Raw genomic sequence first — 14,707 nt, 5'->3', positions numbered from 1 at the left:
AGCACTAGATGTGAAATTGAGAGAGGGTAAGGATGACTTGAGTTGAGCATGCTGATCGGGATGATTGGAAGTCAACATGAGGGGACAGCAACTGCTGCTGCTAGCCCACCTCGACATCCATAAACAATCAGAGCATTCGGGCATTATCGTAAAAGAATGGCCATTCTGGTAATTGCATTTCTATGTCCCCTACAGGTGGTATGCCATTGGAATACCTACTCTATTACTTATTGCTTTTTGAATGGCTATTTGGCCGTGAATTAGTTAACCTCTCAAAGCATCTGTCAGTACTTGGAGGGTCTCCTAAGACTACTGGTGAAGTTTTCTAAAAAATGACATGTAGTAATTAAAAGCATTAACCCTTTGAAAGTATCTTGTTCTATTCTTAGCCATGTGTTTTATGTGCTCCGAGAAGAGGGTCTATTTCAGGAATGGTGCATGATGGGTATTACCTGTGCCACCTGCTGGTTGTTGTCTGCGTTGCACTGGGAGTGGTCCCTCCATGTGCTGCTGGTGTTGTTAACGGCCCACTGGCCATCAGGCCCACACTCCCGCAACACATACCCATTACGAACTGTACAGACATGGGGAGGGACAGATGAAGGAAGAAGTCAAACAGATGAGACAAATTCAATTCTGTACATTGACATTAAAACCAGTAGATGGTGATAGCGCTGAAGTCATCCACGTATTCCTATGGAAAACTCCCGAAGCGCTCCATATTGCTGAATGGGACTGAATGGCACCCCAAATTTGCTAAGCATCATGGCAAAAGTATCTGTAACTAGCAAAGGATCATGGTCGATGTAGTGGTTTTCATCCTGCATGACCATTATTGGTCGGTGTCCCCCCATTATTGGTCTGTGTCCGCACGTGGTCCTGTGTGATGACAAAATGTATGTAGCAGTCAGAATGGATCACGATTGAATTAAATATCGCAATTTGTAGCAGAATTTAAAACAATTGACAGTGGGGATAAAACTTGATCATAATAAACACATTTTAGAGCACAAAATGGCCACCGTTTTTTTTGGGGGGTGGCCGATCGTTGACGAGGACAAGGCTGGAGACCACTCTGTCATGCTGATTGAGTTCAAATAACAGACTGGAAGCTTCAAAAGGAGGGTGGTGCTTGGAATCATTGTTCTTCTTGGGTCAACCATGGTTACCGGCAAGGAAACACGTACCGTCATCATTGCTTTGCACAAAAAGGGCTTCACAGGCAAGGATATTGCTGCCAGTAAGATTGCACCTAAATCAACCATTTATCGGATCATCAAGAACTTCAAGGAGAGCGGTTCAATTGTTGTGAAGAAGGTTTCAGGGCGCCCAAGACAGTCCAGCAAGCGACAGGACCGTCTCCTAAAGTTGATTCAGCTGCGGGATCAGGGCACCACCAGTACAGAGCTTGCTCAGGAATGGCAGCAGGCAGGTGTGAGTGCATCTGCACGCACAGTGAGGCGAAGACTTTGAGAATGGCCTGGTGTCAAGAAGGGCAGCAAAGAAGCCATTTCTCTCCAGGAAAAACATCAGGGACATACTGATATTCTGCAAAAGGTACAGGGATTGGACTGCTGAGGACTGGGGTAAAGTCATTTTCTTTGATGAATCCCCTTTCCGATTGTTTGGGGCATCTGGAAAAAAGCTTGTCCGGAGAAGACAAGGTGAGCACGACCATCAGTCCTGTGTCATGCCAACAGTAAAGCATCCTGAGACCATTCATGTGTGGGGTTGCTTCTCAGCCAAGGGAGTGGGCTCACTCATAATTTTGCCTAAGAACACAGCCATGAATAAAGAATGGTACCAATACATCCTCCGAGAGCAACTTCTCCCAACCATCCAGGAACAGTTTGGTGATGAACAATGCCTTTTCCTGCATGATGGAGCACCTTGCCATAAGGCATAGGTGATAACTAAGTGGCTCGGGGAACAAAACATTGATATTTTAGGTCCATGGCTAGGAAACTCCGCAGACCTTAATCCCATTGAGAACTTGTGGTCAATCCTCAAGAGGCGGGTGGACAAACAAAAACCCACAAATTCTGACAAACTCCAAGCATTGAATATGCAAGAATGGGCTGCCATCAGTCAGGATGTGGCCCAGAAGTTAATTGACAGCATGCCAGGGCGGATTGCAGAGGTCTTGAAAAAGAAGGGTCAACAGTGCAAATATTGACTCTTTGCATCAACTTCATGTAATTGTCAACAAAAGCCTTTGACACGTATGTAAATGCTTGTAATTATACTTCAGTATTCCATAGTAACATCTGACAACAACATATCTAAAGACACTGAAGCGGAAAACTTTGTGGAAATGAATATTGGTGTCATTCTCAAAACTTTTGGCCACGACTCGTACAGCTAAATGCCTTTCTTGCTTGCTCTTTCAAATCAATGCAGTAATGAAAACCAGTAGTGCTCTAATAACTAAATAAAAAGCCAAATAGAACAAAAACACACAAGAAATAGAACTGTGAGCACTGTCATTTGTTGTTGTTGTAGCCCCACAATATTTCAGAGTGCGTGGGCAGTCCATCACAAAACATTGTTGAATTCAAATGTTCCGCTGACAGGTCCCCGGCAATTTGCCAATTTTTTCTCGTTCAGAAACGGGCACAGTGCTGTTCCAGACACAGCATAAATTACTGCTAAAGATTAAAACATTCTGCCAACACAGTAAATAGACCGGTAGCTTATGTCAAATATTTGACAGTATGAGTAGGTTACAGTATTGCTGATTTCACCTTAGAGTCTATATATACCAAGGCAGGAAATCCAAAAACCCAATCATCTATCTATTGACAATAGTTCCAAATAATCCTGCAAATAAATGGCATTGTTGTCATCATAAAAGGGGAATGAAGCGTTTTCCAGGCAAAGTTTTAATGCTCAGTCAAGCGTCCACAGTTTTCAGACAAGGCTGATTTATAATGGGAAACATGCGTATGCTTGTAATACTGTGTACAGTATGTCATGCGCCAAGTTAATCAAAATCAATATTATTTCAGAAATGGGCAGGGTTATAAATACGGCCCCAGGGCTTTTTGGCGCCGCTAGGTTGCTACGCAGCAGCCGACCAGCAGAGCTTATGATTTCACACTCCAGACCAGACACTGGGGGCCTGATTCTGTACGGCTTTAGACAGAAACAGTGTTAGCATTAACCTCTTAGCTGGAAGTCGGATGAAACAAAATCTCATTTATCCTACCGAACCATAAAGCACTAACCAATGCCACACCAGTACCTTGGTTGTACCAGGGGAGGTACCACGGGCAGGGCACTTTAACCGTGGTGTTGGGGACACCCTCCGGCCAGCAGGCGTACATGTCAAACATACGGCCGCAGAACAAGCCTGGGGGGAGAAGAGAAGATATAAGTAAGCCGTAAGTAAGCAGACAGACAGCAGACCCTGAATCCTTCATTTTTGGTCTGAAGCTAAACAGGATAGAGACTGATTAGTTAAGGGGTGATGAAGCCATTATAATTGTGAAGCCAACTGCATATTTCTACGGTCTACTCTAGACGATAACGTTTTAGATGTTATTCTATCCGATTTATAAAACCGTAACGGGGTTTGTCTGATTAGGACAGGCGTCTGTTTTTGAGTCTTACCTGGGGGTGTGGGGTCCGTGCTCATTCTCAGCAGGCACTCGTTCCTGTATCTGTTCCATTCCTCCACCGTGTGCTTCACCGTCTTCGTTGACACAAGCTGCCGGTCATACATCACAAGATTGAGGGTCAGGGGTCAACCCCAGTGGGTTCTTCTGGGTAAGCCCTACAATACCTCACGGGGTTTAAAAACCTGACTGGCTATAAAGCACTAATGCCTTGGCTTAGTGTAGTGTTGTAACTTAAGTTCTCCATAAAAGCTGACATATACATTCACTAAACCAGCTGCATTGATTGAGGATGCAAAGCACATCACACGGACACTACTGTTAAGATCAGCTTCCCAGCACTCTGATTGTGTTCTATAAAGCACACAGACCATTATGATCTGCAGTGATTCAAAACGGTGAATCATCTTCACATGACTTACATTTCATAACGGCTCCTGAGGACAATCAAACAAACTAACGACGGAAGCGTCTAATGACACGACACACTTCTACGGATGGGATTGAAGGTGCAAAGTAATGTTATAAGTACAACCACTACTGCCGTAATGAGCAGAAACAAAGTTAAATGTGCCTACCACAGTTCTGCACAGGACAGACAGAATGAGGAGGAGGATGGCAGGGGTCTTCATCACTTAGAGGAGTGCCAGGACGGGGGGCCACTCATCATCTCAGGGCTGCTGGGTGTTTTTGACCCAGGGGGGCCAGAACCAGGCATTGCCTCAGACCTCCACCCCATAGCCCACACCCTGTAAAACAACACACACAATCAGTTAGACCTACTGTGTGCAGTACAGAGCAATCACACAATATGGGTTTGGGTTACAATTCTTATCATGTATTACGCTAAAACAAGCTTGTGGGTCCACAATGGGAATAGGATTTGGCATTTGATTTGTGGAAAGGAAGTCAAAACGTAATGGCACGGGATCAATGATGAAGGCCCAATAATTGTGGCAGATAAGAATGTATATTTTCGTCAAGTGATGTAGCCACTTAGTTCAAATGTTAATGAGCCCAATCAACATGTAATCATTAATGAATCCATGAAGGCCAATGAGGCCATGTAGCTGATTAGAGCATGTGCGGTTTCGGCTCGCTATTTCCCAAGGACACTGTGACCACAAGACACCCATTTTGTTGCCACTGTAGTGTAGGCTAATTTGAGCATGCCCACACCCAAGTCTCCCAAAGACATCTCAATGAAATCTAACCAGAGTGCTATCTAACAATCTGATGGGAGGGCCAGTCGCTGTAATCTTGGAAACATCTACATAAAGAAGCTCAGAGCCATATACTGTTTTTAGGAGAGTTAGGATATTGAGGTTTCTGCATTATGATGCATTTACATGTCACAACGACATAATTATGGCAGCCATGTTAGCTCCCCATTAATATTACATGGGGAAAATTGAAACAAGAAACAGATCATCAACGAGGGGCTACTGCCTTGGTAACCAAACAAACACACTTGCTAGTTTAGCTAACCAAACCATCAGTCCTAGCTTGCCATTAAGAACATTGAATTCAACAATGCCAGTAACGTTTTTCAATTCTTCTTCTGCTTTCAAAAGCAGCTCAAACTGGTAAGAATGAACTATAGCCTTTGAATTCTACCGTGAAAAAAACACTGTTATGGGGAAATAATGCACAATCTAGAATGCCCTTCAAGCCAATCAGAAATGAGTATCCAACAATGCCATGGTATAATGCTATGTAACTGAATGTCTAGAATTAGAACAATATTCAAAATTCTAAAAGTTGGCCTAACTAACGGTTTTCTTGAGTCGAAGGAGAGGCGGACCAAAACGCAGAGTGGTTATTATTCATGGTTCTTTAATAAAGAAACTATACATGAATAGACTACCAAAACAAGAACTGTGAAAAAACCAAAACAGTGCCGGTGCAAACACAGAGACAGGAACAATCACCCACCAAACCCGACACCAAACAGGCTACCTAAATATGGTTCCCAATCAGAGACAATGACTAACACCTGCCTCTGATTGAGAACCATATCAGGCCAAACATAGAAATAGACAAACTAGACATGTAACATAGAATGTAACATAGAATGCCCACTCAGATCACACCCAAACATACAAAGCAAACTATGGTCAGGGTGTGACACCAACTCTAAATATAGCTCTGAAGAAGCTGCATGCCTGTATCTAGAGACAAAGTGTTTTGTTCAGCCATGTATGACCGGGTTGTGGTCAATTATTACATGTTTTTTTTGTGGGGTGTGCTAAACAGTGTGGAAAACTGTGTGAATGATCTTAAAAAATACAAACACGGCCTCCCGAGGGGTGCTGAGGTCTAAGGCACTGCATCACAGCACTAGCTGAGCAACTAGAGATCCTGGTTCGAGTCCAGGCTCTGTTGCAGCCGGCCCGGGAGATCCACGGGAGACCCATGGGGGGCGGTGGACAATTGGCCCAGCGTCTTCCGGGTTAGGGGAGGGTTTGGCCTGTAGGGATGTTCTTGTTCCATCGCACACTAGCGACTCCTGTGGCGTGCCGGGCGTAATGCACACTGACACGGTCGCCACGTGTACGGCGTTTCCTCCGACACTGTGTTTCCTTCCGGCGGCTGGTTAAGCGGGCATTGTGTCAAGAAGCAGTAACTCCTGCACGTACTCGATAGAGGTGAAGGTCGACAGCCGTGCGTCCTCCAAAATCACAACCCGGCCAACCAGGATCTCTTGGCCGGGTTGTGATTTTGGAGGACGCACGGCTGTCGACCTTCACCTCTCCCGAGTACGTACAGGAGTTGCAGCGAATAGGCAAGACTGTAACTACCAATTGGAAACCACGAAAGTAGGGATTTTTTTTTTTTTTTTTAATAAAAGAATACAAACACTGAACATAAAATATAGTTCCCATTGTGCCTGCTATGTTACTTAAAGAGCTGGACCACATTGGTCTACACAGCAACTCCCTCAATGTACATACTGTACTGTACTAACCTCCTTGTTGGGGATCAAACATTTTATACAAAGAGTTTGTGCTTTTGTTTACAAAGAGTTCATGCTTCATGCACACAGAGGATCCTTTTTCAGACCGAGAATTCTTCCTGCACAAGGAAATGGGAAATTGTACATTGACAAGACTTATTTTTCCTCTGAATTCTATTTTTCTTGTGCTGTATTACATCTCTCGTGATTTGAAAAACGTTCTACATCTACAAAAATAACCCCAACTGTGTACATTCATCGAACATGACATGTTTGAGTTTTAGGGCATAAAAGAGTTGAGGGGGAGTTGCACAGTATCCTGCCTTCGTCTAGCTTGTTTTTCTTTTCAGGGGCCAATTCCCAGCAGGTGTCTCTATTTTTTTCCTCTGTACAAAAGAAAATCCAGTAAGTCTGCAGAGAAACACTGTAGCATACACACAAGATCAAGAGTAGCTACTCAAAACACAGATTGTGATCCAAAGTACACTGTTGGTACTTTATTCCTTCACAAACTATGAGCAGCCATTTCAAAACACCCCGAAAAGCCCCGACTTCACTTCAGAAGAACGCTCTGAAAAGAACTATTAAGGTTCAAAGCTGGAGATGCCTCTGGTTTAATTTATTCAGTAACTCTTGAACAAGCAGACGAACTGTGAGGGTTTTCTTGACCCGTGAAGGGTTTGGACTAAAACCAAGAACCGACAGGCCATTATTACCATGTCATCTCATCATGATAAACACATCTTCGTTTAAGTCAACATGTCAGTCAAGCTACTGAACCCTAATACACCCCTTACACGTACTATGGCCGTGCAAAACAGAAAAGGAAGTTCCATGTTATCCAACAGACAATATGAGGAAATGATTTGCACATCTGCTGGGTGAGAACCTGCTCATTATGTGGTGGGTCATATTTGCACAGTAATGAATCCTAATGAAAACCAGCCTCGTTAGCGTGGGCCTGGCCCTCGGGCAATTCCAGTGCACCACTGTGAACAAAACAATACTTTTTTTTACGAGAGTTTACGTTCTGCCAGAATATTCAGGGTTGAATTCTCATTATTGGAATTCGTCTCACGAAACATCCAGGGGATCCTACCGTTAAAGCTGCTGGGGTTTCAGGCAAACAATTACAGACTTATCTGAAAAAGAGGTATTCTCTGTAGGGTCTCAGTGGAATGTACAGCTACAGTATGCACATAGACTGTATCTATACAAAGAGCGCTCTTGGCATGAGATGGGAGTGATGATGATGATAACCTGCCTCATTGCCAGTCATACCTGGCAGGAAACCACTCAAACTCGAACCTATCTGACGCCAGAATGTAGAAGGGTAAGAGGCAGCATCATGAGACAACCTGGGCTAACATAACAGGTTTGGCCAACGTTTGTGAGACGTGAGGAATAGGGAGAAAGGCAACATAGCACGGATGACTTATGTCAAGAAAGAAATTACTTTTCAAAACCAAGCTACAGTACAGACACTCTTCATCAAGGTACCACGTGATTTTCAAAAAGTGATATAATCTAGAGTATTGTATATAATTAATGGTATGTTCATCATGCCTCCTTTCATGAGGGGTGATAAAGGTAGCAATGTTTTGACATTTGTGTGTAGGTTAAGTAGGTTTAATCCATCCCTGTACTGTGTCGGCAGTGACAAGCTTGGCCCAGTGAAGGAACCCATGCACGCTTCAATCCACCAGATGAAATGATGTGAGAAATGTCCTCCGTCTAGGCTTCCTTCAAAACATTGGCTCGGGTTTGAACTGACGATGCGCTTTGAAGGAGAAATCGGATTCTATTCATGTGTCTTTGGCAAACCTCTGTCACCCTGTAATGATAAAAGGCTTCCATGACATCGCATTTTAAGCCCAAATGACAATGACTATGAAAAGAATGGCACTTCGTCTGGAATCAAATAGACAAAAATATAAGCAGAAGAAGAAGATAAAATGGAACGTAAAAAGGGACTGTCAAGAAGTGGGGTAATATTCACCAATGACAGCCTGGAGTTATATAGTGTCTATAGTGCACAGATCTAGACGGTTATTTATTTATTGTATTTCAGGTCTACTTACCATGTCAATGACTTCATGTATCAATGCCAACCTGGTGATATAGAGTAGAGTCACAGTCTTTCGAGAATGAAAACAAGAGAGCAACTGCAAGTAATTCACCAACCAAACACAAGGTTTAAGGATATCTCGTCAGTTGTGTTATCTAAACTGCGCCCCAGTTTTTCAGGTTGTGTTTTTCCTATTTCCCAAGCTTCTACAACACAGTTAATCTTGTGTGGAAGCTGGCATCTCTCACCGATCACAAACAGTAATAGGAAGCACATGAGCCAGGGGTTCTGGTTGCATGTAACTTGCAGTAGAGGGACTGTCTCTGACCAGTGCTGTCAAAGTTTTTCTGTCATCAAGGGCAGACATGCTTTTAAAACAGGGTGGATGATGTGTGACCCTCTCCACCCTGGTCAAACGGGAAACTGTTTCGGCAGAGGGTGTAAGAGGATCAGAGCTAGGCTACTGGATCTCCTTAACACCCAGGCTATTTCAGGTCAGTCCAGTGGCCCTCGGTGACCCCTCCAACTCATCATCTGTGACTAAGGTAATAACACTAAGGCCTGGAAGTGCGGCAGCTTCAAACAGGGGAAAGATTAGAACTGGGGATTTGAGTTTGTGTGCATAATTAGGGCAATGGACGGGTGCGACCCGACCTGGCCAGTTTTAGACAGATAGACGCCGTCTATACGGCAAGCTGGGGCAAGTCAGCCGCCCACTGCTCACTTTATAGTGCTGTAGACTAGTGGCAAAGTTAGTATGTAAATCTTGGTGGGGCAAACTCATTTTTTTTTAGATGCATGCCAGCAAAGCCACTACACAACACAACACTAAACAATACATTCATTGCATTATAACTGTGACAAACGGTGCTGACAAACTGTTAGGGCCTACATAATGCTGTCTCAACAGCAGAGCTTTCTTTTCAGCACCGTGGAGTGAATCCTTACCACCGCTACACCTGGCTATGAGCAGAGCCTTGTCTGGCAGCGAAACAGTTCATTCAGTCTCGTTTACTGCCTTTAAAAAAAAACATAGCTGATATGGCTGACTTGCTTAACAAATGTGGTTTCTACTGACTGTTGAGCTGTTCAAGCTATGGCATAAGGGAACAATGAGTGGATAAGAGGCTGTCCAACTGGAGAACATTACCAACCCCTATGCTCTGCATTTACCGCTGGCTGCCCCGCCACCACAGAAAGCACTGAGCTGGGCTGAAACACCTGCATTATGGATCTGCCTTACTCAAGAAAGCATAAAAGAGAGCATGTTTGTATGCGGCTTTATTAACTCTATGATTTAAAAAAACATTATTTTTTTTTACATTGTTTGCAAGCTGATATGTGACATGTATTAATGCCAAAATAACAGCCACAAAAAAACAAATATATATATATATATACTGTGAGGACAGACACTGGGAGACGAGAAGCATGTACAGGGAGTAAACATTTAATAAACAACGTACATGAAACAGAACAGGGGAAACAAAACAACATTAATGCTGACACAGGTAGGAAACTGAGGAATAGACAGATATAGGGGAGGCAATCAAAAACGTGAAGGAGTCCAGGTGAGTCCAATGAAGCGTTGATGCGCGAAACGATGGTGACAGGTGTGCACAATGACCGCCAGAGAGGGGGAGCGGGAGCAGGCATGACATATACAGTACCAGTCAAAAGTTTGGACACCTAATCATTCAAGGGTTTTTCTTAATTTTTTACATTGTAGAATAATATTGAAGACATCACAACTTTGAAATAACACATATGGAATCATATAGTAACCAAAAAAAGTGTTAAAGAAATCAAAATATATTTTATATTTGAGATTATTCAAAGTAGCCACCCTTTGCCTTGATGACAGCTTTGCACACTCTTGGTATTCTCGCATACAGCTTCATGAGGTAGTCACCTGGAATGCATTTCAATTAACATGTGTGCCTTGTTAAAAGTTAATTGGTGGAATTTCTTTCCTTCTTAATGTGTTTGAGCCAATCAGTTGTGTTGTGACAAGATAGAGGTGGTATATAGAAGATAGCCCCTAGGTCAGTCAATGCGGAAAATTTCAAGAACTTTCTTCAAGTACAGTCGCAAAAATCATGAAGCGCTATGATGAAACTGGCTCTCATGAGGACCGACACAGGAAAGGAAGACCCAGAGTTACCTCTGCTATGATGAAACTGTCTCTCATGAGGACCACCACAGGAAAGGAAGACCCAGAGTTAACTCTGCTGCAGAGGATAAGTTCATTAGAGTTAACTGCACCTCAGAAATTGCAGTCCAAATAAATGCTTTCAAGAGTTCAAATAACAGACACATCTCAACATCAACTGTTCAGAGAAGACTGCTTGAATCAGGCCTTCATGGTTGAATTACTGCAAAGAAATCACTATTAAAGGACACCGATAAGAAGAAGAGACTTGCTAGGGCCAAGAAACACAAGCAATGGACATTAGACTGGTGGAAATCTGTCCTTTGGTCTGATGAGTCCAAATTTGAGACGCAGAGTAGGTGAACGGATGATCTCCGCATGTGTGGTTCCCACCATGAAGCATGGTTGTGGGGGTGCTTTACTGGTGACGCTGTCTGTGATTTATTTAGAATTCAAGACACACTTAACCAGATTGGCTACCACAGCATTCTGCAGCAATATGCCACGCCATCCCATCTGGTTTGCTCTTAGTGGGACTATCCCTTGTTATTCAACAGGACAATGACCCAAAACATACCTCCAGGCTGTGTATGGGCTATTTGACCAAGGAGGATGATGGGAGTGCTGCATCAGATGACCTGGCCTCCACAATCACACGACCACATCCGAAATGAGATGATATGGGATGAGTTGGACCGCAGAGTGAAGGAAAAGCAGCAAACAAGTGCTTATCATACGTGGGAACTCCTTCAAGACGTTTGGAAAAGCATTCCTCGAGCTGGTTGAGAGAATAACCAAGAGTTTGCAACGCTATCATCAAGGCAAAGGATGGCTACTTTGAAGAATCTAAAATCAAAAATATATTTGGATTTGTTTAACACTTTTTGGGTTACTACATGATTCCATATGTGTTATTTCATAGTTGTGATGTCTTCACTATTATTCTACAATGTAGAAAATAGTACAAATAAAGAAAAACTCTGGAATGAGTAGGTGTGTCCAAACTTTTTGACTGGTACTATATATATCTTTTTAGCTGAACAGATGGGGCTCAAAAACCTGTAGACACAGTCAGCGGGGAGAAAATAAACGCTCTCCATGCATTAGCACTTCAACACACAGGCAGCATATTTCAAAAATGAAATGTATGGTGCATGGATGGCGTAAGCTACAGAGATGAGAATAATGAATGCCTTTCAGACATTCAGACATTCAAACTCAGAAGCTGGAGTCAGATTCAGCACTATAGCTAACAAGGGAAGAGGAGAGGAATTGTTGCTGAATTCCTGCTGTTGTTGTATCTCTGAGGCAGATCAGAGCTCTGATGAGCAGAGGAAAGTTACAGGAAGCTGTGGACCCGTTGGCCCTTCTCCTTGTGTGACATCCATCTTCAATCATGTTGTTGTGTAGAGGAGGGGAGGGAGGAATGGGGGGATCCACATAGTAACCACTGTGATTTTTACTTCAGAGAGAGAGCTGTAATTTCCACATGTTTACGCACACATACCGGTATACTATATGGCAAAGTACACAGAAATGGGCAAAGACATGCACAGGCACGCAAGCCAGCATACCCACGTAAACACACACCCACACATGCACACAATAATGATAAAACACAGTGTCTGACATCCATAAAAAAAAGTTGGGGGGCACTTTTGAGGCATTGTGCTATTACTGGTATTTCCAGCATTGTCCACTGGTGTTGCTGCTAGTAGGAAATCCTAGGAAATATTCTGTAATGGTTAAGGTGTTGGCTTGACAGTTACTGGACATCGGTTCGAGTCCCGGTCGGTGCTACCCCCCTGAATTCGCTCCAATGTACTTCCATGGTTGGTTTCATTGACTCTCCTCTTTAGCTGTGGGCGGCAGGTAGCCTAGTGGTTAGAGCATTGGACTAATAACTGAAAGTTTGCAAGATCGAATCCCTGAGCTAACAATGTAAAAATCTGTTCTTCTGCCCCTGAACAGGGTAATTAACCCACTGTTCCTGGGCTGTCATTGAAAATAAGAACTTGTTCTTAACTGACTTGTGTAGTTAAATAAAGAACAATAATATATCTATTTTTAAACTGATCTATTTTTTAGATACAACTTATGAGTCTGTTGGATAGGATCAGCTTGAGCAAATTGAGAAGTAGAATCACTGATCTACAAATAGTATTCCCTGACAAATAATCGGTTGTGTGGGATTAAGGTTTGTAGAGCTATGCTTCCCTTGGCTTAGACAATCCCCCCCCTACCGAATATGCTGTACACGCACAACCAGCAACACTAGTGGACAATGCTGGAATTACCGGTAAAAGCATCGTGCCTCAAAAAAGTGCCCCAAAACTCCCGGCCCTAATTATGAGATCATTGTTGTGTCTGTGCATACATAATGGATTGAGGCTACTTTACATGATTCTCCTGATAAATCATAACAACCCAATGCCAAAGAGCACTGTGTGGTTAAATTACAATTTCGACTACACAGGATGACAAGACATCAGAGGTTGTAGGCTAAAAAAATAACTGGACTGTGACATACAGATTCCTCTCTGTCTGCTTTCATAAAACTCGTCTCCACACAAAGTTCACCAGGGCTGATAACATTCCAAGAGGATGTATACAAAGATGGCTAAAGATGCAACTCTCCTTACATCTCACGTATGTCCTGTGCACACCCAAACAGTAGGCTTCTAAGCACCCACGCACATAGTGTAGACGCACACGCGCATAGGCGGCGATGTGGGCACACATACAAAAGCACACGCACACATGGGTATGGGTCACAGGATGTTAGTGGCACCTTAATAGGGGAGGACAGGCTTGTGGTAACTGCTGGAAATGAATGAGTGGAATCAAATACATTAAACACGTGGTTACCATGGTTACCGTGTGTTTGATGCCATTTCAGTTGCGCCGTTCCAGACATCATTATGAGCCGTCCAGCCCTCAGCAGCCTCCACTGGGGATAAGTCAGAACTTCCTCCAGTTGAACAGTAGCAAGACTGAGGCTATGCTTATTGGGAAACCCAAGCAAGTCACCAGTGCTGGAAACATCTGCCCTACAATCAGCGGCCAGGCCATCCTTCCGTGTCCTCTGTCATCTTCAGCTTAGGAGTCAAGTTTGATCCTTCTCTATCCTTCTCTGCATTAATTGACAAACACATTTAGCATCTCCTGGCCTACAAGCCACTGATGCAGACCTTTGGAACATCTACATTTTAAAAAGTCTAATAAATCCATATAATATAACCTACACCCTCACAATAAACCATGATTTATTTTAGACAGGTTTAAATAGTCCATTTCCGAAGAACAGAATAGCATACCCTGATCTGGCTATGCCATATGGCTGTGGGCTACACTAGTTAATTTAGCTGGCAAGATTTGCTTAGAATTCCTTGGCATTATTTATTTTAAAGTTTGAAGAAGACAATTGAACAAAGCTGAATAAAATAGAAAGGATATTTTCTCCAAACGATTTGAGGGAAGTGCGCACATGTGGCTATTCTTTGTTGAGTGGTTAACAAAGAAATGGGTACTCCTATATGCTTAATTTAAAGTTATTAATGTCACTTCAGTTGTTCTACAAACGTTGGATTATATGTTTTGATTTGTAATACTTTGTAAAGCTGCAGGTGCGACTCTAACGATGACTTGAAAATAGGCTCTTGAAAGGCATGATCTCTGCTTTGGTTCTTGAGCAGGCTGTACACACTTCATCAGTCTCTCATTCGCAATTTGACAATCACTTGATAATCCCTCGAATTTCACAGCGGCATCCCCTTTGTGTGGCCATTGTGCCCTTGGCCCGGAAAGCTGCGCTGTGCCCTTCCCCCTGAGTGCTGCACGGTACGAAGCACCTGTCACTCAATTGGCTCTCCATCACGTGATCAGTTCTTTCTCCCAGGCTACAAGTAAAGACA

General features: G+C 43.2%; 1 protein-coding gene across 2 annotated transcripts in view; it reads right to left on the bottom strand.

The window, feature by feature from the left end:
* The window catches only part of LOC110503606 (glucagon receptor), a 37,060-nt gene that overhangs the window by 9,914 nt on the left and 12,439 nt on the right, over positions 1-14,707 (bottom strand). The window contains exons 2-5 of one of the 2 annotated variants that reach the window (XM_021582023.3): positions 4,196-4,366; positions 3,613-3,709; positions 3,245-3,352; positions 453-574 (exon numbers count right to left, since the gene is read on the bottom strand). In XM_021582023.3, the coding sequence (XP_021437698.1) occupies positions 453-574; positions 3,245-3,352; positions 3,613-3,709; positions 4,196-4,249 (381 nt within the window). In that variant the 5' untranslated portion in view covers positions 4,250-4,366. Of the gene's footprint in view, positions 1-452; positions 575-3,227; positions 3,353-3,612; positions 3,710-4,195; positions 4,367-14,707 lie in introns of both variants that reach the window. The other variant, XM_090218173.1, reaches the window with a different exon arrangement.

This window comes from Oncorhynchus mykiss, chromosome 24 (assembly GCF_057628025.1).
Source record: "Oncorhynchus mykiss isolate SJ-2025 chromosome 24, ASM5762802v1, whole genome shotgun sequence".
Classification (NCBI taxonomy): Eukaryota; Metazoa; Chordata; class Actinopteri; order Salmoniformes; family Salmonidae; genus Oncorhynchus; species Oncorhynchus mykiss.
This window is presented reverse-complemented; position numbering and strand designations above follow the sequence as displayed.